Source organism: Chenopodium quinoa, unplaced genomic scaffold (assembly GCF_001683475.1).
Source record: "Chenopodium quinoa cultivar QQ74 unplaced genomic scaffold, ASM168347v1, whole genome shotgun sequence".
Taxonomy (NCBI): domain Eukaryota; kingdom Viridiplantae; phylum Streptophyta; class Magnoliopsida; order Caryophyllales; family Amaranthaceae; genus Chenopodium; species Chenopodium quinoa.
Window position 1 is genome coordinate 4,871,551 of NW_018742914.1, and position 25,987 is coordinate 4,897,537.

The following is a 25,987-nucleotide window of genomic DNA, read 5'->3' on the forward strand; positions in this document are numbered from 1 at the left end:
TAGTAAATTAGAGTACAATTCATTAAGATATGTGGAAATGAGGTTAATAAAACACACCTTAAATTATATATATAAAAAATTACTAAATTTTACAGCTGATTTTTGTATTTTGCAAATGGTCAAGTAAAATAGAAACAGGTTTTTGTTATTAGGGGAACTTATAAATAATATCATGTGGTCAACGCTGGAAAACTCGTAGTCAACGCCCAAAATTTTGTGTAATGTCTCAATTTACAACAAAAAGCACACAAAAATGCCCATTTTGTCACTTAAAAGGCTTTCTATCACAAAATGGTTAATGCAAAATATCTTTTCTAACAAATTTTCCTTTAAAATTTGATATTTACTAGGGATTCCACAACGTGCGCGATACTACTAGCCCTTTGAAAAGAATTATTATTGATGTCCTTTATTTCTTATGCCAATTTGTGTATAATATTTTATCAAAGCTATTTGCATATAAACGATAAATGTGTTGGATGTTGTGTAGTTGTGTTACTTGTATAATTTTTTAAACTTTAGTTGAACTACTTTAAAATAACGCCCACATAAAGCAATAACATTTCGTTGTCCAGTGACTAATGTTGTCATGTAATTAAACCATAACCCCTATTAAATATAGAAAATTATAAACTTTATTAATCCATTTGCACTTAATTTCTGATTAATTAATGGATCTTTAGAAATATTGCAAATTTAATTACACACGGGGATAAACATTTTGAGGGGTAAAATGGTCCGTGCACTATTCATAATAGCAATTTCCTAATTTTTATAAGGTAGGGATAAGGTAGGGACATGCGAGTTTTAAGAAAACAAAAAGTCACTTGAAAAAAAATGGAAAATAAAAAACTAACAAAATTTAAGATAAAACAATTGTACATCACATTGTCTTAAATTGCGGATTTTTTTTCTTTCTACTTCTTAATTCTATAGCATACCACTCTTACATCAGCGCGTTTTTTATACAGCTGGCCACATCAATCCCTACAATACTAACATAATACAACGTAACCCCTATATCACTAACTAAGGGCCTGTTCTCATTGGCTGAACTCAGCTGAACTTAACTGAGCTGAACTGAACTGAACTGAAATGAAATGAAATGAATATTTTATAAGAAAAGTAAATTAGGAGCTGAACTGAACTAAACTAAACTAAACTGAATTTCAACGTAAGAGAACAGGGCATAAGTAACCCTTATATTACTAAGCAACCCCTATAACCATTATAGAGTAACCCTTATAACACTAATAGGGTAACACCATGATGGTTGGCTATATGGTATAACTAGCCACATATAAAAGTTTATGGTAATATTTATTTATCACATTATATGGTGGTTGTGCACACAGGGTTACTTCGCTAGTATTACATGGTTTACTTCATCAGTATTATAGGGGTTTTCGGTAAATGTTACAGGGGTGATTCTGTGTTTTTTTTACAAGCGGTCACGTGATATGTTCAGCTGCAAACATAACGCGCTGCAATCACTGTAATAACCAGCAATTAATATCATTAATTTTATCGTAGTATATAAATATAAAATATTTTATTTAAAAAAGTAAAACTAACCCATAGGTAGACCTCAATCAATCAACTAAGGCCATGTTCACTTCACCTTAAAAAAAAATAACATTAAGTAAAATTAATTTCAGTTCAGTAAAAATAAGTTTAGTTCAGTAAAATTCAGTTTTTTAAAAAAAGAATTATAATAGAAAATCAGTAAAATTAATTTCAATTCAACAAAAATTATTTCAGTTCAGTTTAATTAATTTAAGTTCCGCAAATACTCCGTATAATTTTATTTCATTAAAAATAATTTCTTTTAAGGTGAAGTGAACAGTACCTAAGTAGTACCTTATTTTATTTTATTTTATCTTGGTTTCAAAAAAAAAAAAAAAAAAAAAAAAAAGCGAAAAGGCGGCATTTATAAAGCGGCTACAAACTCTAACAATTTAACCCTTCTATAAACATTTGGCATTCCCCATTCAACTCCTGCAAACACATCCCCGATTTCTCCTTTCTCCGCCGCGCGCCGCCCCATCTCTCTCTCTCCCCATACCGTCTCTTCTCTCTCTCCTCCGCCTTCTTCTCTTTGTAAGATTTTTTTACTTCTTACTATTTTCTCATTTTAGGGTTTTCTTATTTATACAAATTTATAATTTTTTTTATTTAATTTTTTTTATTAATTTTCTGCAGCTATCTTTGCCGTTGCGCTTCTTGTGTTTGTTCCAATCGTCTAATCATGGCTACCAGTAAGCAATTCTTTCTCTGATTTTATTCAATTTTTGTTCATGTATTCATGTATTTTTTTAATATTTATATACGACTTTGATTGATTAAATTTTTTAATTTCTTTCTACATCAAATAACAATGGATTTTTATAGTTCTATTTCAATAATTTGTTTGGTTTACACAGTAATATCATTCTATTCTTGACCTGGGAATTTTTTTTTTTTTGGGTTGTATTTGCTAATGTTATTCAATTTAATATGTATCTAGTGATTTTATTTCTCTATTGTAAATTGTATTACTATATGGGTTTTATGTCAATTTCTTCAAGCATTTGAAGAATTTGAGGGTATATTTTTGTTTGATTTAATGTGTTTATTTTGCAGGGCTTCAATTTGAGAACAATTGTGAAGTTGGTGTGTTCTCTAAGTTGACTAATGCATATTGTTTGGTCGCAATCGGCGGGTCTGAGAACTTTTACAGGTTTGCTTGCTTAAGCTGCTGCTGAGCTTATTTGGGTTTATTTAGTTTGGTTCTTTTGTTATAAGTTCAATTGAATTGTGTGTTTGCAGTACATTTGAATCCGAGTTGGCGGATTATATCCCCGTTGTAAAGACCTCTATTGGTGGAACTAGGATTATTGGCCGAATGTGTGCCGGTAAGGATTGCTGTTGGTGCTGTGTTTTATTGTCTTCTAGGAATGTGACTGTTATTGGTTGATGTAGTTGTTATTTATGCTTTTTTCGTTTCGTGGCAGGAAACAAAAATGGGCTTCTTGTGCCTCACTCCACTACTGACCAGGGTGAGTGATTAATTGATAAGATGTGTCTATCTTCAATGTTTTACTTGTTATTTGAATTTCTAGCTAGTTGCCATTATCAAATAGCTAACATGTGACCTTCTCTTGTTGTATTTCATTGACACCATATCCTTCTTCGGCTAAAAATTAGGTTTTATTTGTTTAGACTTGAATGTTCTTGTGCAATTTATTTGAACATTTAGTTGATGATCCAGATACACTACATTTTAAAGGGAAGGACTTATTGATCACATAACATCTCAATCTACAGGATATGAAACAACTCTTTCAGAAAGATAATAACTTTTCCATGTTTGTGATTGTGTCGAATACTAATGTACTTGTGTAGTTACAATAAGCCTGGATGTTATTCAATACTTTGAGGCTTGATGAGTTTTTAAGGTTCTGTCCCTTTTAGTCCCAATCTTGTTGGAAATTACTTGTAGCAGGAGAGAATTGCAAAATTAGAGATAAGAGAAAATTTGGGGGAAAAAAAAAAGGTTCCTTTTTGAGCTATAAGGTTGATGGTTGAAGAAACAGTTTTTTTTTCTCATGAGGAATTTCTATCTTCAGCACTAGTCTCTGACCAGTGAGGTTAAATTCACCCCATTATAGGTTGAAACTGTCTTCCAATTTTCTGGGTTTGTTCTTCTGTACAAATTTAAGCTTGGATTTGGTATTCTTATGTTGCCTAAATTTAAGCTTGTTTGCTTTTATACTTGTAGTATTTGGATTTAGGATTGTGGATGTTTGGAGGGTTTTGCTGCACATAGGACTGTAGATTTTGATGTGAGAAGGCATCACTGAAACAAATAGTTGTGACAATTAGATACGTTATTTTGGTCATTAAGGAAAGAACTGTTTGTTGTTTGACACTTATAGACTTATAGTCTGGAATAGGGATGTTATTAAGATGCTAATTTATTGAGAAGAAGAAGATACAAATTTTACAATTTTTGTATGCTGGTTTTTTCATGATTTACCATGACTCAGGTCTTGTTATCCATATGCCTTGCTTGCTGGCTGAGATGTGTTTACATACGCTACACAATTTATAGTTATTTTAGTTTCCCTACGTTTTCCTTTGAATTTGTTTTTTTTTTGAACTGATAATACGTATTGATTGTATGCTTTGTTTTTATGTCATCAAGAACTCCAGCACTTAAGGAACAGTCTTCCTGATTCAGTAGTTGTTCAACGCATTGAAGAAAAGCTATCTGCTCTAGGAAATTGCATAGCATGCAATGATTATGTTGCTCTCACCCACACTGATCTTGATAAGGTGTGTATTTCTTTTGGAATTTTCATAATTTCCTGAGCCTTTTTCTCATTACTTTGCTGATTTTTTTTTTTTTTTTTTTCCTTTTGATTTATGTTATTAGGAAACCGAGGAGATAATTGCAGATGTTCTTGGTGTCGAGGTTTTCAGGCAAACAATTGCTGGAAACATTCTTGTGGGAAGTTATTGTGCTTTTTCTAACAAAGGTGGTTTGGTATGTACCTTCTACTCTCGACAGTTGTAAAAATTTTGTTCACAGTTATTAAATCTTTGTATGATCTGACCATTTATTTTTATCTCAGGTCCATCCTCACACTTCAATTCAAGACTTAGATGAGCTTTCTACACTACTCCAGGTTCCCCTGGTGGCTGGAACGGTTAACCGAGGAAGCGAAGTAATCGCTGCTGGTTTGACGGTGAATGACTGGACAGCATTCTGTGGTTCTGACACAACCGCTACAGAACTTTCAGTGATTGAGAGTGTTTTCAAGTTGAGGGAAGCCCAGCCTAGTGCTATTGTCGATGAGATGAGGAAGTCTCTAATTGACAGCTATGTCTGAATTCTGCCCCTGTTACTGGTGACTTAAACACCATATTGTGTCCTCAAAGTTATCTTTAAATTATTAGATGTCGAATTCTATAGGCGGTCTTGCTCCAAATTTTTGGAATTTTGGCTGTGATGGAATGAACTATTGAACCGGAAAGGTGTATTTGTAGATACTTTGTGCAATCTGCAAAATCATGAAAAGGCTCAAAGTGTGATTTTATAATAGTTTGAATAGAATATTTAGCTATGTTATTCATGTTTGGCAAGCAAAACTTTATTCTCCAACTGTGCAGTACTTAGAAATTCCTAGAGTACACTTTTGCCTTATTTATGCTACAAATTTGGCCCAAAGTTCTGCCTTCATGGTATTGAAGCTAAATTTGCCCCAAAACCCCAACTCTCAATTGAGTCAATTCTCATATTTTATTTTATTTTATTTCATTTTTTAACTCTCACAAGGCTACAACTCTAAATAATTAACCAAAAAAAACCCACAACTTTATACTAATTTTTTTGTTTACCCCTAGACATACATTTATAAACTTTAACATATTACTGACATATATACATTCTACCTATCAAGTGAATATTACAATTTTTTTTTTTTTTTTTTTTTAAACCACGCTTTTTTAAAATAGGAAACAACTTGTCAAAAAAAATAAAATAAAAATACAAATAGGAAACAAAAGATATTCCTAATTTGTATATAAAACCTAAAAATAAAAAAATTGACTCTCTCTTTCTATCTCATTTTTTGTTCTATAAAATAGAGGTTTATAATTTACATAAGTCAGAGGCAGAGCTTAGTTTTTTTTTCTAGGGTTTATTATAAATACTTGGAGGTCGTGGCTCTGATCATAGCTTTGGAGCGAAGGTTAGAGTTTTTGTTTCATTCTAATTTCATCCTTTATTTTTCTTGTAATTAATTTGCTATTGTTATTATTATTATTATCTCGATACTTTCTTCAAGTTTTTTTTTTAAAATTTTTTTGACTTGATCATGATACTAAAAACTAATTATCGTAAAATCAGGCTTGAAGTTTTGAATGTTATGATTTATGAATAACGAAAAATAGCCTTTGAGGATATGGGGGATTTAGATGATGTTATGCCCTTGTTATCTTACATTGGTGAGTCGAATCGCCTTCGACGAACGTACGACAACCAATACAATGACAATGACAATGACAATGACAATGAAATCGAACTAGTTGATGAGAATACTCTTAGTGGCAAATACATTCTATTGTGTTGTTTTCACTTTCCTGTTGCTCACGGCGGCTTCGACAACTACGACCATATTGATACAGTCTGTCCAAAAACTCTAATAACTGCGTGTTATGATGTGTTTTTCGTACGAGAAGATTTTGAGATGGTGGTCGTGATGAAGCCGGATGAACTTGATTATTTCAATGATGATAGTTTTTGTGATTTAATGAGGCTTCTACCCGGTTTGAGTCTTGTTATACCGTTCAAGGACTCTGAGAGTCGTGACTTTGTATGTGACTACCTTAATATGGATGAGCCTGGTTTAAAATATTTTCTTCTGAATGTTGAGAGAAATATTGTATGCCAAGGACAAATTGATACCGTGTCGAATTCGATCGAGTGTCTGCAGGGCCTGTATCGAGAATGTTCTTTTGATTTGCCGCGGTGTTATGGAAGGCTTGTGAAGTCCATGTGGCCTGTGGTAAGGGAAGAGCAGAATAAGCCACGTTGTGGGAGAAGATGTCCTATTGCTAGGAAAATTAAAGTTCAGGAACCCGAATATACGGATGAAATTAATAACATGGTGTTGGAATCACAGAAGTCGTGTGCTATTGAGATTGGTAAGTCTATTGATGTTGTATCGTTGTTGTCTGGTGAGGGTGATTTGAATTACCTTGAACGAAATGATGGTGAGCGAGTTGAGGTTGAAGGGAAGGTGTTTAGTGGAAAATACGTTATTGTTTGTTGTTTTTATGTGCCTGCCTTTCGTGAAGATATATATTCAAGCGGTATACAAAGTCTAGCAAATTTATGTAACGAGTTGTATTCCACAAAAAGTGATGTTGAGATAGTAGTGGTTGTAAAGATGAACAAATTGGTGAATCATGAGTTGGTTTTCAATCACTTTTTGACGGGTTTTCCCTCTTCGTGTCTGGTAGTACCATTCAAGGACTCAAAGCGTAGTGACTTTATATGTAAGTACCTTGACCTTGGCCTTAGCTTTAACCCTTACAGTGAGCGTTATATGAGTGTTCAATGTCTCGTTTTGGATACTAAGAGAAACATTATACTGTGTGGATATCCTGACCACTGGTGGAATCAAGGAGCCGATGTCTTTCCTTTTACTGATGAGAAACTGCAGGAAATCAGAGCAAACAAATACGAGTACTTAACATGGGAAGCTCCATATACGACAACACTTGAGGGGCTTTTAGGGTGCAGTCCCTCTGATGTTGTGTATAAGATTAATTCAGCAGGTGTCCGTGTGCAGGAGATCACTATCTCGGAACTCAGGGAGAAGGTTGTTGGTTTGTACTTATTAAACGGTTGGAAAAGATATACTATGAGACTCCATGAGGTGTATGAGGAATGCAGGACTAAAAATCTTGCATTTGAGATTGTGCTCGTTTACATTTCTTTGATGACTGTCTTGACCCTGAGGCCTACAAGGCGAATGCAGATAGTAAGTTGCAGAAGCAGAACATATCGACTAATTGGTTGAGATTGCCCTTTAATAATTCAGTAAGCCAGAGGCTTCATAAACTCACTCAAGATTTCTGTCTCTACGGCTATTGCTCCCAACAGCTCATCATTGTCGGACCCCATGATGAATATGTGGAGCGGTATGGAGCAGAGGTCATGTACAACTTTGGGATAGATGGATTTCCCTTCACTAAAGAATGCCTTATTGAACGTGGAATGAAGAAGCTTAGGGAACTCACCTTAGAGTCATTGCTGGTGTATGGTTCACGGGATTATGTTATTCGAGGAGATGACAAGATTGCTGTGTCTCAACTCCAAGGCAGGAACATAGTTCTTTACCTTGATTGCCTTGGGGAAGTCCTTGACCTTTACGATAAGTTGTTAAATTGGTATGATGAGATTAAGGCAAAGCATCCTAGTTTTGAAGTGGTGTTTGTTCGTCTTAATTCTAGTTCTATCAGTAATACTGAAATGGAAGACGAATCTGTACTGTCTGCGATAATGCCTTGGCTGATTTGCCCCTTTGACCCTGATCATTCAGCTTCCGTGGCAAAGAAAATATTCATTGAAGAACGTACAACCGATACCCTTATTCAGTTTGGAGAAGATGGCCGGATTTGCTCAACTGAAGCTCAACACCTTCTAAGAAAACAAGGACCTGGTGGTTTTCCTTTTGGTGATAATCTACGCAAGGAAGTCATTGATCAACTACATATAAGTGAAAATTGTATGTGTAATATTTATTGATAGTTACAAGTCTTGTTCTCTTTAATTCCGTTTTCTTGAGAACATTTATAATGATCTTTAGCTGCTTGTAGCTTTGTACAATTTTATTTACTGTAATAGTTTCAGTACTTTATTTTCGAGAAAATCGATCAATTTGTGTTGTTTTGCATCAGGAGCTTTGTCGAGCCGTTTCAAATTTTGTAGTCAATTTAGTTTGATCTACTATACCTTCCTATTGATAAAAGAGCTATGTAAAAGCATTATCAAATGCCGTATCACTAGTTCCTGTATCTAAGCATTATTATAAGGACCCGAACTCGATCCGATTCGATTCGATCCAAAGACTGCGTGAAACATGAGTCACATTTGCAGCCATTCTAGCAGTTTTAAAGTAATCTGGTTTTGTTTCTTGTTCCGTCGTAGTTAGACTAGTACGCAGATCATTCAGAAGCATAGTTCAAGCAGTTGTCTGGGATTATCACCAAAACAGGGAAATTATGGATCCTTATATATTATCCATCTTCATTCTCGGTTGAATATTACACCGTCAATTATAATTATACCCCTTCATTAAATTAAAGATTGTACTATTTTACCCTTTGATAAACTTCAAATGTTTACCTAAGGTTATAACTTGAATTTTCTTGCCTAAAACCCAATACCTTATCAATTTCATGACTCATCATCACTAAAGTTTGAGAATCGATACCCAATATTTGAAATTGGATATATATCCATTATCCAACGCATAACTCATGACAAGTCACACAACAACATATTAGTGTTATTATTTCATCATAGATTATAACTAGCTTCCAATTACGTAGTATAGAGAATTTGGATCAATACTTTGAAATTTTCAATCATTTTATAATTGAATAGAACATTATCGATTGTAGTATGACCCATATTTTACAGTGTCAAATGTTTATCAAAGTTATAAACTTAGATTTTCTCGTCTAAAACCCAACACCTTTTTTTTTTTTGAAGGAAACCCAACACCTTATTAATTTCATGACTCATGACCAAAGTTTGGTAATTGATATGAAATTGGATATCCAATACATAACTCACGGGTCACACGACAATATATTAGTGCTAGTATTTCATCATATGTTATAATTAGCTTCCAATTACATAGTATAGAGAATTTGGATCAATACTTTGAAATTTTCAATCATTTCGTAATTGAATAGAATATGTTATCAATTGTAGTATGATCTTATGTGATATTTGCTTCGATTGTTCTAACAATTTGGTATGTTTGTTGTAAGACCTGTAGTTTTGAGAGAAATTAAAGCTCTTTCTGTTTGGGTCAAGTCTATTGTCCTAAGCCCAGTGGTCTGAAATTACGAAAATGCCCCTCTATGGTCCAGCCCATCATTAATGATTGTAAAGTAGAAAAGTACATCTGTAAATAGTTCATCATTCGTTAATGATGGAAACTTTTTCCTAATTCTCTCCTCTTCTCTCTCTAGAAAGTACTCTTACTGACTAAGCATTAAAGGGCTTTCCCGGATGATACCCCCGGGGCAGCTAACCTTCTCTGTTTTGCAGGCCAAGCTCTCATACCTCAAGGCGAAGCCAATAGCATTTGGACATCTTGATATATCTTGTAATACTTTAACACGCTTAGGAGGCTTCCGTTTCCAAAAACACTTTCATATGGAAACAATTAATGAATTAGATAATTTCAAACAAGTGATGAAACGCAAGTTAAAGAAAGTTAACAAAATTAACGGACATATTTTCAAATGTTGATCATAGTAGCCTCTAAAACGTTGATATTGTTGTACAATATACTAAGAATGTAAAAGTATAGAGATGTAGTCATGTAGAGAACTACTTGTGTGCTAATGCTCTTATGTAATTTTTATGTGTCCATATGAATTTACATGGTATTTATAGTAGTGCAAATTTCTATTACATTGTGAGCCATTGTTATTAAAATTCCAATTTAAATCTAATAATTACTCGATTTACGTATGTCATACAATTCGCTTTACGATTTTACTCGATTTTACATATGGTCAATTATTGGTTGCTAAGTGGATAAACAACTATTTTCTATTAATAATTAGGTTTTAAAAATTTAAATATTATCAATTAAATTTTAATATGACGTCTTGATTATGCATGTTCGTGGAATCTTACGATTCTACGGTTCGATTTACTATTCGATTTTGAGAGGCCCTCCCGATTCAAAGTAGAATCCCGATTTTAATAACCCTTGTTATGGGCTATATACCTCAGGGATGACAATGAGGTTGGCAAAACATTAATTACAATGATAAAAAACTAAGGTATGAACTTTTTTTTTTTTTTTTTTTTTTTTGTAGGAAGTTAACTAATTTAACCTAACTTTTAAAAGATATTTGAATTTACATAAAAAAGGTTGATATTTGAATTTACATATAAGATTGGCCAATTTTGTCTTTTTAGGAATTATACAATACTTCATTCACAAACTTTAAAAAAAATCGGGTGTACAATAATTATTATACATCCATTATAAAGATAGACTAATTTGATCAAAAGTTACCCCTGAAATAAATAAAAGTTACCCTAATATGCATAAAAAAAATCCAATACAAATAAAAATTATTAATAAAGAATCACATTTTAAATGGCTAAAAATCAATTATTAGTGATTGAATGTAATTAAATTACCATTATAAAACTTTTCTTATTGTCTATATATATATAAATTGTATTATGTTTTAAGTTACCCAAAAAAGGCAAAAAGTTACCCTAAAATTAGGTAAAATTTACCCTTATACTACTCGATGTACAGTAATATTAGTGTAAACCGGGTGTATACAAAAGTTTTTGTACTTCGTTTCAGACATTTGGACATAATCCATGTTATTAGTATATTATTACACATATATGGAAACAATTTAATATACAAACCAACTGATTGAAAATAATTACATCATCATGACACGCCATAATTCTCTCAGATTTGCATCAACGTGAATCACTCCCTCTCAAAACATTTTAAAATCAATTGTAAGAAAATCTACTTTACTAAGTTTACTTATTATTACAAAACTAACAATCTTTAGCCTTTATTGCTTTATCACCGATTTTCTAAAATAAGACCGTTGTATTATAAAGTCATCATATTGTTGACTTTCTGACTCATCCTATATTTTTTTCTTGTCCTAATTTCAAGACATTCAACTATACATATAAACCGTCCGATCATGCCCCTCTTCATTTTGAACGGTCCAAATTAGTCGACCGTTGGTTCAAATGGTCCCCACTTAAAAATCCCTTTTTCAAATTTTAAAAATTCTACCGTTTTCCCCACTTAACCAGATAACCTGCCTTCCTTTCTTCTTCATTATCACCTGTTCTCTGTTTTCTCTCTCTCTCTCCATATTTTCTCTCTCCTCCATGAAAATTTCTCACAGATTCTCTGAAATTTAGCAAAAAATCTGAAGATTAGAAAGAAATCCCAAAAAAATGATAAAGAAACCGTTATCTCCATCAAGTTCTCCGGTGAAAATAACGGTAACATCAACCGGAGGAAACCGGAATATCGGGTTAACAAGTCCAATTCAACGCCATTCTCTCTCTCCTCTTAGTGCTCAAACTAACCGGAACTCCTCCGCGAGACGGCGGCGATATTCAATCACTCAACAAGAAAACGACGCCGTTGAAGGCGGAGTAGAAGAGAAAAGGCAACAAGAAGATGAAGATGAAGAAGGACTCAATTCAGAGTTCGTTTCTTACACTGTTCATATCCCACCAACCCCAGAAAGACCTCCAATTTCGTCAATTTCTGACTCACAAAACAGAGCAGAAACAGAGTCAATGGACCGAATTGGGCTGAATCAGGCCCGATTTGGGCCGGGTTTTATCTCGGGTACGATTTTCACAGGTGGGTTTAACTCGGTGACACGTGGGCATGTGATTGATTGTTCAATGGAGAAATCTGAAGAACAGGGGAAATCAGTGAATGAGTGTATGATGAAAGGGTGTGATGAGAAAGCTATAAATCCATGTGATTGTGGGTTTAAAATTTGCAGGGAATGTTATTTGGATTGTTTGAGTAGCAAAGGTGGTGGACATTGTCCTGGGTGTAAGGAATTGTATGATAAAGAAGACCGAGAAAATGGTGGGAGTAAGGAGATGGAGGAGGAAGAGGAGGATGAAGCTCGGCCGCTTCGTTCGATGGCGGCCGAGTTTAAATTGGATAAAAGGTTATCGGTTGTGAAATCAGTCAAGTATCCGCCTGATTTTGATCATAATAGGTGGTTGTTTGAGACTAAAGGGACTTATGGGTATGGTAATGCTTTGTGGCCTAAAGATGGATACGGATTCGGAGCGGGTGGAGGTGGTGGTGGAGGGAATAATGTGAACAATAATAACAATAATAATGGGTTTGAATATCCGCCTGATTTTGGGGAGAGGTGTAGGAAGCCTTTGACTAGGAAGGTTGCTGTTTCTACTGCTATTATCAGCCCTTATAGGTATATTTTTGCTACCATTTCTTAATATTTTTGTTAATATTAATCTAAAGTTTATGTTGTGGGTTAATTTAGAGTTTAATTGTGGATGATTTTATGTGTTTTGGTTGGTACTTGTGTTATGTTTGTGTTAATTGTTGTTTTCTGATTGTGTAGTTTAGAATATGCTTAGTGTAAATATCTAACTTTAGGTGTAACTAATTAACTATTAACTTAGTCTAGATAAATTTTAACATTTTTTGTAGGGTTATTTGTTTTTGAGCAACTTTTGTGGATTTTGGTGTTTACAATTTGAAATGAAAATGATTTTAGTGTATTGATCTATTATACGTGTATTGATTTATTATTTGGATTTTGAACCAAATATCGAAATATTGCTATTTTGCTACTAGTATTTAGTATGATCTTAATTACATAATCACAAGAAGATGCTGTACTTTACTGGTGCTTTAAGCTTTATGTAACTGTCTATAGTTACTAGTATGTTCTTTGTAGAGTAAAGCTATGTGCCGTTAGCTGGTTATAAAGTACGGTCATAGTTTTGTGGTACAAATTAGTTGTCATTTTGTCTTAACCTTTTCAAATCACATATATACAATGATTTCTATAAAAATAGCATTTGTAATATTTAATTTGACTCTATCTACGTTGTCATTCAATTTAAATGAGGGCATTTTAGGACATCTGAGTCATAAATCATAACTACTCGTACGAAACTATTTTAGGAAATGTGACAACTTTTTCTGAACATCCTAAAAAGTGTAAATGTTACTATTATTCATAAGAAGATATAGTATATCTCATAATATACATCTTCGATGAAGGGTATTGTAAGATAAGATATAGGAATACTAGAATGAATTACTGACAAACTATCTCCTTCATCAAATTCCTTTATTTTTTTAGTTCATGTCATTTCCTACACCATTATGCCGTGTTAAGCTATTCTGCATTATGTTCTTCATGGTGCTTATCAATAACAATAGATGTACTGTAAGAAATAATAACAGATCATACAACCGACAATTAGCAATTTTCTTTTCATTTTGACTAGAAAAAACCTACATACATTGTTGAGCAATGTTAGAAAGGTGACATTATAATTGTGATGTTTGATTCTCATATTAATTTATCTAATGCAGAATATTGATGGTAATACGTTTTGCTGCTTTGGGCTTGTTCCTTGCCTGGAGAATTCGACATCCTAACCGCGAAGCCATGTGGTTATGGGGCATGTCTGTTACCTGTGAAGTTTGGTTTGCATTCTCTTGGCTTTTAGACCAGCTTCCTAAACTCTGTCCTGTTAACAGAATTACTGATCTTTCTGTCTTAAAAGATCGTTACGAATCCCCCAATCTTCGTAACCCAAAGGGTCGATCTGATCTTCCAGGAATCGATGTCTTTGTTTCGACAGCAGACCCTGAAAAGGAGCCTCCTCTTGTAACAGCCAATACCATTCTTTCTATCCTTGCAGTAGACTATCCTGTTGAGAAGTTGGCCTGTTATCTGTCAGATGATGGAGGTGCACTTCTGACATTCGAGGCCTTAGCTGAGACTGCGAGTTTTGCCAGAACTTGGGTGCCTTTCTGTCGAAAGCATAGTATAGAGCCAAGAAATCCTGAGGTATACTTTGGACAGAAGAAGGATTTTCTTAAGAACAAAGTCAGGTTGGACTTTGTTCGAGAGAGGAGACGTGTTAAGAGAGAGTATGATGAGTTTAAAGTGAGGATTAACTCATTACCGGAGTCTATCAGGAGACGGTCTGATGCTTACAACGCCCATGAAGAGCTTCGCGCTAAGAAGAAACAAATGGAAATGGGAGGAAACCTTGCTGAACCACTAAAGGTTGTTAAGGGAATATGGATGTCTGATGGTTCTCACTGGCCTGGAACTTGGTCTTCTGCTGAACCTGATCACTCTAGAGGTGATCATGCTGGTATCATTCAGGTACTTTATTTTTAAAACTTGGCCTTGGAATCGAAAGTTTGTTACTTTCTTGCTTCATTCAATTTGTTAATGTTTGCTCTTTCAAAAACTAACATATTCTGTTATGATGAAAATCGAAATTTTACTAGCTGTATACAAATTTCTAAATCATGACATTGCAATTTGATTAATGCTAGTAACCTTAACATTGTTATATCTCAAATTAGCTTGAAGTATAAACATAGTTGGCCATAGGATAGAATGTTAAATAAAGAATAGTTAAGTAAATGACTAGATTTATGCCTAAAATGTCAGATTTTTACAATTCATGCTATAATGAGTGCTGAATCATTAGAATTGAATACAATGTTAGGCATGCATTTACACCAGCAAAGTGAAATTCAGGTAGCATGACCACTTCTATAATGCTTCATAACTAAGCTGAGTTTTTTATATCATTAGAATACTGATCCTTTCTTATCTGCAGGCTATGCTAGCACCACCAAACTCTGAACCAGTGTATGGCTCAGAAGCAGATGCTGAGAACTTGATAGACTCAACCGAAGTAGACATACGCCTTCCCATGCTAGTATACGTGTCAAGAGAGAAAAGACCAGGTTATGATCACAACAAAAAAGCCGGAGCTATGAATGCACTAGTAAGGACTAGTGCAATCATGTCCAACGGTCCATTCATCCTCAACCTCGACTGTGATCACTACATCCACAACTCCTTGGCTTTGAGGGAAGGAATGTGCTTTATGCTTGACAGGGGTGGTGATAGAATTTGTTATGTGCAATTCCCTCAAAGGTTTGAAGGGATTGATCCCAGTGATCGTTATGCAAACCACAACACTGTGTTTTTTGATGTGTCCATGAGAGCTTATGATGGGTTACAAGGCCCAATGTATGTTGGTACAGGCTGCATTTTTCGGAGGATTGCATTGTATGGGTTCAGTCCTCCAAGGGCTACTGAACATCATGGATGGTTTGGCTCGAGAAAGTTCAAATTGCTTCTACGAAAGAAGGCTAAAGAACCAAACCCTGAAGAGATTGCTTTACCAGTTGGAGGATATGAAGAAGATAATGATGATTTAGACATTGAGTCATTGCTCCTCCCTAAGAGATTCGGAAATTCCACTTCTTTAGCTGCATCTATCCCAGTAGCAGAATACCAGGGCAGGCTTCTTCAGGATCTCCAAGGCAAGGGTAACCAAGGGAGGCCTGCAGGATCACTTGCTGTCCCTCGAGAGCCTCTAGATGCTGCTACTGTCGCTGAGGCCATTAGTGTTATCTCCTGTTTCTACGAGGATAGAACTGAGTGGGGTAAACGAGTAGGGTGGATATACGGTTCTGTAACAGAAGATGTTGTGACAGGTTACAGAATGCACAATAGAGGATGGAGGTCCATTTACTGTGTGACTAAAAAGGATGCATTTCGAGGGACTGCCCCAATTAATCTAACTGACCGCCTTCATCAAGTTCTTCGATGGGCAACTGGTTCAGTGGAGATCTTCTTCTCAAAAAACAATGCACTTTTTGCTAGTAGGAGGATGAAGTTTTTGCAAAGGGTGGCATACCTAAATGTCGGTTTATACCCTTTCACTTCTATGTTCCTAATTGTCTATTGCTTCCTCCCTGCCCTCTCACTCTTTTCAGGACAATTCATAGTCCAATCCCTCAATGTAACCTTCCTGGTCTTGCTGCTGCTCGTATCCCTGTCCTTATGTATGCTTGCCCTCCTCGAGATCAAGTGGTCAGGAATCACCCTACACGACTGGTGGAGGAACGAGCAGTTCTGGCTCATTGGAGGAACAAGTGCACACCCTGCTGCTGTTCTTCAAGGTTTACTCAAAGTCATAGCAGGAGTCGACATTTCCTTCACACTAACCTCAAAATCTGCTACTCCAGATGATGCTGAAGACGAGTTTGCTGATCTATATATAGTCAAATGGAGCTTCCTAATGCTTCCTCCAATAACAATCATGATGATTAACATGATTGCTATTGCTGTGGGTTCTGCTAGGACTTTATATAGTCCATTTCCTGAATGGAGTAAGCTTCTAGGAGGTGTGTTCTTCAGCTTCTGGGTGTTATGCCATCTGTATCCTTTCGCTAAAGGGTTGATGGGGCGAAGTGGCAGGGTTCCTACAATAGTCTACGTTTGGTCAGGGCTACTTTCAATTACCATCTCATTGCTTTGGATTAATATCAGTCCCCCTACCGGAGGCCATCAGGGTTTAAGGTTCGAGTTTCCTTAATTCATAATACCTTTTCTTTCCCCACTTGATGAGGATATTGTAACAAAGATGAAGTTCTTTCTCAGACTTCATTTTGCTGTTTATAACTAGTTCAATATGATTCTTTCATGAAAAATCTTGTAATTTTTTATATCCTGAGTCCTGAAATACTGTCATATTTCTAGTTTGAACTGTATCAGTTGTAATTCATTCTTTAGCTATATGATGCAAGTTATTATACCTTTTCTAGTTTTATTGAAGGCATATCACTTCCACAGTACACCAAGTACCCCATTTGATATCACCCTACAACAAAAACTACATACCATTGACAAAAACAAAACTAATCATATGATGTGAAATGTAGTCTAATACAGAAAACCCCCCATCTTTTGACCAATACCACAACATGACTCTTTCTACTAACAACATGATTTTATTTTTTATTTTTTAAGAAAAAAATTACAACATGAGTCTTTCCACTCCTTATTGTTATACTTCAAATTATTATTACTACGTAATACTTATAATAATCAACTACCCTTAATAATATTTAAAACCATTATTTGCATGGAAATAATGGAATCCATGACTAAATCATATATTTAATTGTCAAAAATGATACTTCACACATTAGACTTTTTTTTTTCACAAATTTTCTTATATTAAGATTTTTTATAACATAATTTTATCATGAGATATGTTGTTACATAAACATCAATATAAAAGTTCATGTTATCAACTTCTATACATTTATTTCTTATTGCTATTTAATTATATATATTTAACGTTAAATTATTGTATTGGTATGGGGGCCGAATTTGACCGTGTCAAATATTTTAGGACATTGAGAATATTCCACTCAGAAGTCACTCCTTACATCTCTTAACCAATACGGAATTTATTGAAATAAATTTCGTAAGTGAAGAATGTTAACATATACTTCATCTGTTTTTTTTATAGTTACAACACACCTTTTATCACGGTTTTTGAGGTTGTGATTACACTAGGTAAATGAATAAATTAAGCTATGAAATTTAAATCATAGCAAATTATCCCTTTCTTTTTTTTTTTTTTTTTTTTTTGGAAACCAATTATCCCTTTCTTCTTATCCGTGGTAAACTTTTGTAAATTAATTTATTCGTTTACTAATCTAATATCTCCCTTAAAATATGTGCCATGGGGCGTGTCTGCAACGGAGAAATTATATAATCACATGTTTATACAATTGACGTTATTTTCTGACTTGTTCACCACGACATTGTCCAACATCAATAAAATGACCGTCCATGCTCCCTCCAATAGGATCCTTCTTTGCCCTAACTAGACGATAAATTTTGGCTTGTCAATTATTTGCTAATTTCAATTTCTAAATATATTGAAAACAATGTCGAATTGTCAATATTCATTATGATTAATTATAAATAATAATAAATATAAGAGAAAAATAAAATAATATATGTCTTTAAAGTTAGGTCTTCATACTCTTTATTTATATATAAGATTATCAATGAGGCTAATTGTCGGTACTTTTGTAAAATCATTATTGTAGATAGTAAGTAAAGAGTACCATATTAAAAGTGTACTGATATGTAATTGAATCCTAAAGTATGTCATATTGTCATACTACCTCTGTTAATTTTTAGTATTATTTGTACGATTTTATTAACTTATAAAAACATACTCCATTAGCTTATCATTTACGATTTTAACTTTTCTCATGGTTCTCAAAATAAGGCAATTGTTACATATATATACGAAGGAATAAATTTTATATTCAAGTTGAAATTTAACTATAACGATTTGACGTATTATCTGTGCACATTCTTGTCAAAGACGATAAAACTAATAGGTAGCCGTAAAGGACAACATTATAGGCAAAAGTTAAGCCATTACTCCTAGTGATTGACAATTTTGGCATGGTTTAATTTTAAAAGGCACACATTAATCTTAATCCGAATAATTGCCTTTGGCTTGGTGTTATTGTGCTAAATATTTTTAGTTGGATTCATGGGTTGGAGTAAATACTTACTAATATACAAAAGAAGAAATTAGAACGGAGAAAGGAAAGGGTATTAAAAGGTGCTCAATCGGATAATCTTGCTTGTCGCGAAGGATGTTAGCTAGCTTAGATTATTGGGGTTCCGCTTTTTTAGTGGTATATAGTCATGTAAGTTACTAAGTTAAGTACATATTCCATAACATTAGGGTCTGATCTCTTCAATTTTTTTTCTGTTCAGTTCAGTTCAATTCAGCTAAACTCCAATAAATTTAGTTCAGTTCAGTTCAATTCTTAATTTTCTTATCTCATAATTTATTCAGTTCAGTTCGGCTACAATAAGTTCATTTTAGTTCAATCAGTTGAGTTAATCATAACAGACCCTTATTTACTCTATATTCTTTCAAAATTGGATAAGCACCATTTGGCGAAGGCTAGGAAAAACAAATGCAAAAATTAATCAGCATACACTACTAACACTAGCTTAGGGCAATTTATTTTTATTTATTTATTTATTTTATAAATTGTATATACAGTATTAATTGATAACATGCATAATTGCTTCTCTTGCATCAGTGGACAAAAACAATACTGATCAATTAATTTCAGCTGTCTCTGTATTTTTTGTAAGGCAAGGGATTCCTAAAATTTAGAACAACTAGTCAACTATTACTTGTTGCTTAAAACATTATTTTAAAAAAAATAAATATAAAATTTAAAAATAGAGATTGCTGAAAAGAGTATGGAAAAACCAAAACACATGCAGTTGAAGACGTACGGAGGGCCGTAGGGTGTTGGCATAGAAGTGAACTTAAGAAACATGTGCTTTAATTAGCAGACTCACTAAAAGCCTGTATTAAATATGTCAGTCAGTCCATGCAATTAATATAAAAGCTTGATACTTTGTCCTCCCAATGCCCTCAACTGCCATATATGTCACCCTTGCCCTACTAGACTACTAAGAGAAAAGGCTTGTCAAGTTCAACCCCACCCAAACACCAATCGGCCCCTTAATCGGAGATTCTTGAAATGCAAAGTTGTCTGAGCTCTAATCGCCTATAATATTTAGGGTGAAACTCCACCGAACCTACTTTTTATCTACTTATCAGAAAGTATTTTATTTACAGATTATAATGAGGTCATAACTCATAAGCACTTTGCTACTCAAATACCTTAAGCCTTTTATTGTATGGTTTAATATGATTTTAGTTGGATTATTATAACATCATTTTGTATGATTGAATTTGACTATATATTTATAAAATGCCTATTTATAATGACATGTTAGTTATTTGACCTATTTTGTACGGGGTACATTTTAATTCACTGTTATTTATTGTCTGAAATAGATGACCAATTACTATCTACGTAAATTACACCTTTGCGGGCTTTGCCCTTCTCCCCCTCTCTTTCACCCTACACAATAAACCACCAATCAGGCAATCAGCCGCCGCCATCTGTACTACTCATTCCCTAGCCACCCTCATCTCATCTCACGATCTCACCTCTTTCCCTTTTCTCTCTCTCCTCCCTTTCTATTCTCTTTCTCTATCTTACCTGCATCCTCTATAAATTTTAGGGGAAAAAACCAAAACCAACAGTGGTATAAATAATATACATTGTCGTCTACGAAGAGGTGTCCAACACAGAAGCCCTCACCTTAGGGTATGTTCTCTTCAACTTAATTTCAGTTCAGTTCAGTTTAGTTTCTAATTTTCTTCTCTCAAAAACAATTCAATTCAATTCAATTCAGCTGAGTTCAGTAAATCAGAACAGACCCTTAGTGGTGACGTCTATTCCAAGTGACCCACCCTTTTATCGATTGGAGTATTATGTACTTTTAAGTGTGACATCAATATATAGGCAATCACATTAAATTATCTACACAGGTTGGTGTAACTATTAAATTTGAATAGAGATATATACGGAGTATATAGGGAAGATCATTGTTCATATAGGCATTTATTGAAAATTGCATGTATATTCATTATTTCTTCACTCCATGCATCTATTAAAGATATAAAAAATTCAAGTTCCAATCTTCCAAAATAAAATTGTCAATACTTACACTATTAAAGAAAATACTCATTAGGTAGAAAGTTATCATGAATTGCTTGCAAGTCTATGGCATGTGCTCTTCGGTTTAATTTCAGTTCAGTTCAGTTCCTAATTTTCTTATCTCATAAAATATTGAGTTTACTTTAGTTTAGCTCCAATCAGTTCAATTCAATTCAGTTCAGTTCCGTAAATCAAAGCAGGTAGTAATTAATCATATGAGTTGATCTCTCAGTTAAGTAGCTTTTTGATTGTATAAGGGGGGGGGGGTTTCAAATGGTTGTGTAAGTTAGGTTAACGTACATCACTTAAATGTAAAACAAAAAAAATATATATTAAAAAAAAAAAAAAAAGTTTCTTGCACAAGCAGCTCATTGTAAAGTACAATACTAACAAGCTAAACTACAAATTGAAGTAACGAACACATGACAAATTAATAAATGATTGGGGATTGGAGGAAGATATGCAAAATTATAGCCACAATATATAACTTGCACATGATTATAGCATTATACTCCATGTCTTTAGCTCCATGAAATATTTGCACAATAAGAATGAATAATTTTTTGAGAAAAAAAATACATATATATATATATATATATATATATATATATATATATTCCTTGTTTTGTACTCCGTACTATGTACTGATCTATTAATCACAAAATATAGAATCCGTTGTCCTTGTCGGCTTGTCCGAAACTATGCCACAAACATAACAAAGAAATTGTAGCCTTATTACAATTAATTTGAAGGAAAAATCTTGTAAGAAGTACTAGAAGAATAACAATAAATTTCTACATATAATATGTTCCAAGATATATTTGTTACATATGAAAGCAACAATTACACTTTTACATGCAAGATATATGCCTAATATTAGTAATATACTAATATACTAGTAGTATTGATTTCGTATATATTGTAGATCACTTGTAATTTGGGCCACAAAATTAAAGGATATGCTTAGATGTTGTTGGCTTGTTGCATATATATATCATAGAGAACAAATTTTGTGTGGGGTAGTATTGTAGGACCAAATAATATTAATGGAATTGCAAGGAACAAAGGAATAGTATATCAATAACTTAAGGATTTTAGCTGTAAAGTTAAGGTTCCTTAGCTTCCACTCGCTCCAAGACTTGGGATCCTTTTGAGGGGCTACATTGGTGTGCATCTATGTTATATGATGTACCATTTGCCTCTTTATATGCTTGTCCCTTTTAAAGTTCTAATATTTCAGATGTTATGTTGTCTCAATGTAGTATTTTTCTCCCTTTTTTTAGGCAGATGAATGTGTATTTGACTCTAAGAGTCTAAGATAAGAGTATATGAATAAGACCCTTTTTTGTTATCATGATTTTTGGAAGGAAATTGATGAATCACATTTATATAAGATATATAGACACGTTTATGCTAGTTTTATAGTTGTATTTTGAGTCTTTTATCGTTTTTTAGGCCACAATTGCATAGTTTGTCAATTTTGTGCTCTATTAAGATTTGTTTGTGTTTTCTAAATGTTTCAGGTAGTTTCTATAACTATTTGGATGATTTCGAAGTGGTTTTGGAATAATCGGACAATGAAAGGATGAAAAGTCGATGAATCGAGGATTGCTCAATGAAGTATATTTGTTTGCGGAAGCTTATTTTGAGATTTATATGCATAAGGAATGAATATAGCATTCACAAGGGTCATTATGCACTTTTCGGAATTGATTTTGAGTTATAAACGAAGAAAAACAATGGTTTACAAAGCGTCAAAACTGACCTTTGTCCACTATTTTTTTCATAACTTGAGTTCCATATATCGGATTGTCAATATTCAAATTTGGTTGGAAACTAGACTTGAAGATCTTTCCAACCATAGATCATAAGCCCAAAGAAGCCTTCCAGGACAGAAGTTATGGACGTTTTAATCCGAACTAGGTAGCCTGCGACCATACCCCGAGCCCAATCGAGGCTCCGTAGCTACTGGAGCCTGCAGCTAAACCTGTAGCCGTAGAATTTGGCGAGTGCACGGCCATCCCAGTAGCCCACGACCACAAGGCTTCGTCGCTACACATTTTCACTCGTCCCTTGATTATGTCGAAATTATTCGTGCCACGTCACCTTCTATCATCTAATAGTGTTACGTTGCAACTTATGTAATTTGTAATTTTATTTTTTTCTTTTCTTTATTTCTTAAGATTAATTTTAGGATAATATAAATACTCCAAGGGATTTTATTTTTCCCTCATGCCTTTCATATCTTTTATCATTTTACGTTCTTTTTAGTTTTCTCTCTAACCCTAATTTCTCATGGCATCCCCATGGATTCTTTGATTTATTATTTTAATTCATTGAGGTAATTTTATTTCTATTTATTGCTTTTAATTATGTTTTATTCCTTAGATTTAGTTTTAATTATTTATTTCATGCTAGAGTTTTATTACTAGGGTTCATATTAATATTATGAATTTTGATTTATATTGATATTTTGATTATTGATTTCTTTAATTGATAGTGTTTTATTGTTACTCTTGCAACATGATCAATTGTTTGATTAATTATTATTAATAAGAGTTTGAATCGAAAGATCTTACTTTTAGAGGCTTACCTACAATTAGCAATTCTGCTTATGTTAGCAACCGAAATACATATGTTGAATTGAGAGTGTTAAGACCCGGCCGTAGGCTTAGAAATTGCTCTAGATGATTGATTGATTGAATTGTTATTGATATATGATAAGTTTAGAACTATAAACACGGTGAACCATAACGCTAGGTCTTTTTATTAATTGTTTTATTCTTATTTTAGCTTAGACTACTATTCTATCCAACTCGTGACATAGTTTAGTTTCTCTAATTTCGCAGAGGTTAAATTGAATAGCTATCTCTCTGTGGATTCGACCCTACTTACCCTATTACATTGTTAGTTGGTTTTGTTAGGAATTTATTTTTGACAGGTGTACGACAACCTATCAAAAACCCACAAATCAAGTTTCTTAACTAGTGTTTATAAGACAACTAGGTTAGGTCCCGTGCCATGCACGATTATTTTTAATAATTGTTTCATATAACACTACATTTAGTTATAAAATAAATATTTATTTAAATATTATGCTTAATTTATGAAAGAGCCTGTTAGTTAGTATATTTTCTTTAAAACTACTTTTGCCTACACATCCCTTTACGTGCACCCGGGTGTATTTAAAAGGTGATAATTAGCCACTGTCCACTGGCAAGACATGATTTTAAAAATATGCATTTGTTAATATGCATATATATTTGTATATATATTTGGTTTCACTAACAAATTGCATTGGTATCATTTATTAACCAAATGAATTTATTAAAACATAGGACATTAAAAATTATGTTAAGAATTTTTTTTCTTTTATTACTTTTCTTTTTTGCTTAAATTTAAAGTTGTTAAATTTTTCTTTTGGAAAGATAAATCAAATATTTTATTTTAAGTAATTTTTTAATACTTGATATTCGAATTACTTTCTCGGAGCTTTTAATATATAATTAAAATAAAAATAAAAATAGAATCTTTCTTGTAATATTTGACACAAATTCTATAAAAAAAACTCTATTTTTTTTTTACTTATGTTTATATAGTTGGTGACACATTATGGAAATATACATAAAATCTTTTATTTGTGTATAAATTTGTTTTTTTTTTATTTATGTATGTATTGTATAAGATTTGTTTCTAAAATATTTTTTTAATAAAAAAAAAAACTAAGGACACACCAGAAAATGACACGTGTCATTGCTGGCACGTGTCATTGCTGGTGTGTCTTTTAGTATATATTATTGATTATTGATTGATTGATTGATATTTCCCTTAGCTTAATGAGTTTGGAGAAAAATAAGTTAAATATAGCTTATAAAAAAACTGAGCAAATTTCAAAAATAATAAAATTGAGTAAAAACAAGTTAGATTCCGTAAATAGTTTAGCTCATCAAAATAAATGATGTCAAGCTTATCAATTTCTCTCTTAGTTCTCTTTTAGTTGACCCTTTTTTTTCAATTTGTCAACTTATAATAAGTTTAACGTTTAAAATCTCTGGGGCTTGTTAGTTTTGATTTATTGAACTGATTGGAGCTGAACTAAATTGAATAGAGCCAAAATGAATATTTTATGAGAGAAGGAAATTAAATGAACTAAACTGAAATTAAGCTGAAGAGAACATGCCCTATTTATTACGGAGTAATAGGTACTCCCTCCGTCCTTTTATTATAGTCTCATTTCTCATTTTTCACGGGAATTAAGGTTTTTGTAGATTTCTTAAACCATGTGATTGGAAGTATCAAAGTACATTAGATGCATTAAATAAACAAAGTGAGAGAAAAAAAAAGGAGGTTGATAAATGCCAAAAAGAAGAAGAAAATAAGGAGAGATAACATATGCTGGTGGATTAATAAATGCCAAAAATATTTGACACAAAAAAATCAGTAAAAATCAAAAAAAAAATTGGGGAATAAATTAGGAGACTAACGAAAAAAGGGAAAAATTCTAACAATGGGACTTTAATTTTGATTTGCCAAAAAAAGGAATAGTAGACTCTAATAAAAAGACGAAGGGAATAAAATATATTAAATGTTATAAAAACATATTAAATATATTAATATGAAAGTATTCTACAAAAAAAAATATATAAAAACATATACTTGTATTATTTATTGAGACGATATTAACAAGATCTAGCATGCATGAGTAAGGGTCTGTTATCATACAATTATTTCCAGTTCAGTTCAGTCCAGTTAACTCTAATAAGTTCAGTTCAGTTCAGCTCTAATAAGTTCAGTTCAGTTCAGCTCCTAATTTCCTTCTCTTATAAAATATTCATTTCAGTTCAGTTCAGTTCAGCTTTAATAAGTTCAGTTCAATTCAGTTCAATTCAGCTCAACTCATTTCAATCAATGAGAACGTGCCATAATTGATTAGCATCAACAACCAAAATGTTTCAAGTTGTCAACTAAAAAAACGGAAGAAGTATACTTATTCAACGTGTTAACATGTT

General features: G+C 33.1%; 2 protein-coding genes across 2 annotated transcripts; both read left to right on the top strand.

The window, feature by feature from the left end:
- The first annotated feature begins 1,936 nt into the window (after positions 1-1,936).
- LOC110727962 (eukaryotic translation initiation factor 6-2) lies at positions 1,937-5,146 on the top strand. The gene is made up of 8 exons (XM_021907552.1): positions 1,937-2,100; positions 2,203-2,258; positions 2,623-2,719; positions 2,809-2,894; positions 2,994-3,038; positions 4,187-4,317; positions 4,418-4,528; positions 4,617-5,146. Exons 2-8 carry the CDS (start codon positions 2,249-2,251, stop codon positions 4,872-4,874), a joined length of 738 nt encoding a protein of 245 aa, XP_021763244.1. The 5' UTR covers positions 1,937-2,100; positions 2,203-2,248; the 3' UTR covers positions 4,875-5,146.
- A 6,459-nt stretch (positions 5,147-11,605) lies between these two features.
- On the top strand, positions 11,606-17,142 carry LOC110727963 (cellulose synthase-like protein D5). The gene is made up of 3 exons (XM_021907554.1): positions 11,606-12,759; positions 13,899-14,703; positions 15,170-17,142. Exons 1-3 carry the CDS (start codon positions 11,750-11,752, stop codon positions 16,940-16,942), a joined length of 3,588 nt encoding a protein of 1,195 aa, XP_021763246.1. The 5' UTR covers positions 11,606-11,749; the 3' UTR covers positions 16,943-17,142.
- The last annotated feature ends 8,845 nt before the right edge of the window (positions 17,143-25,987 follow it).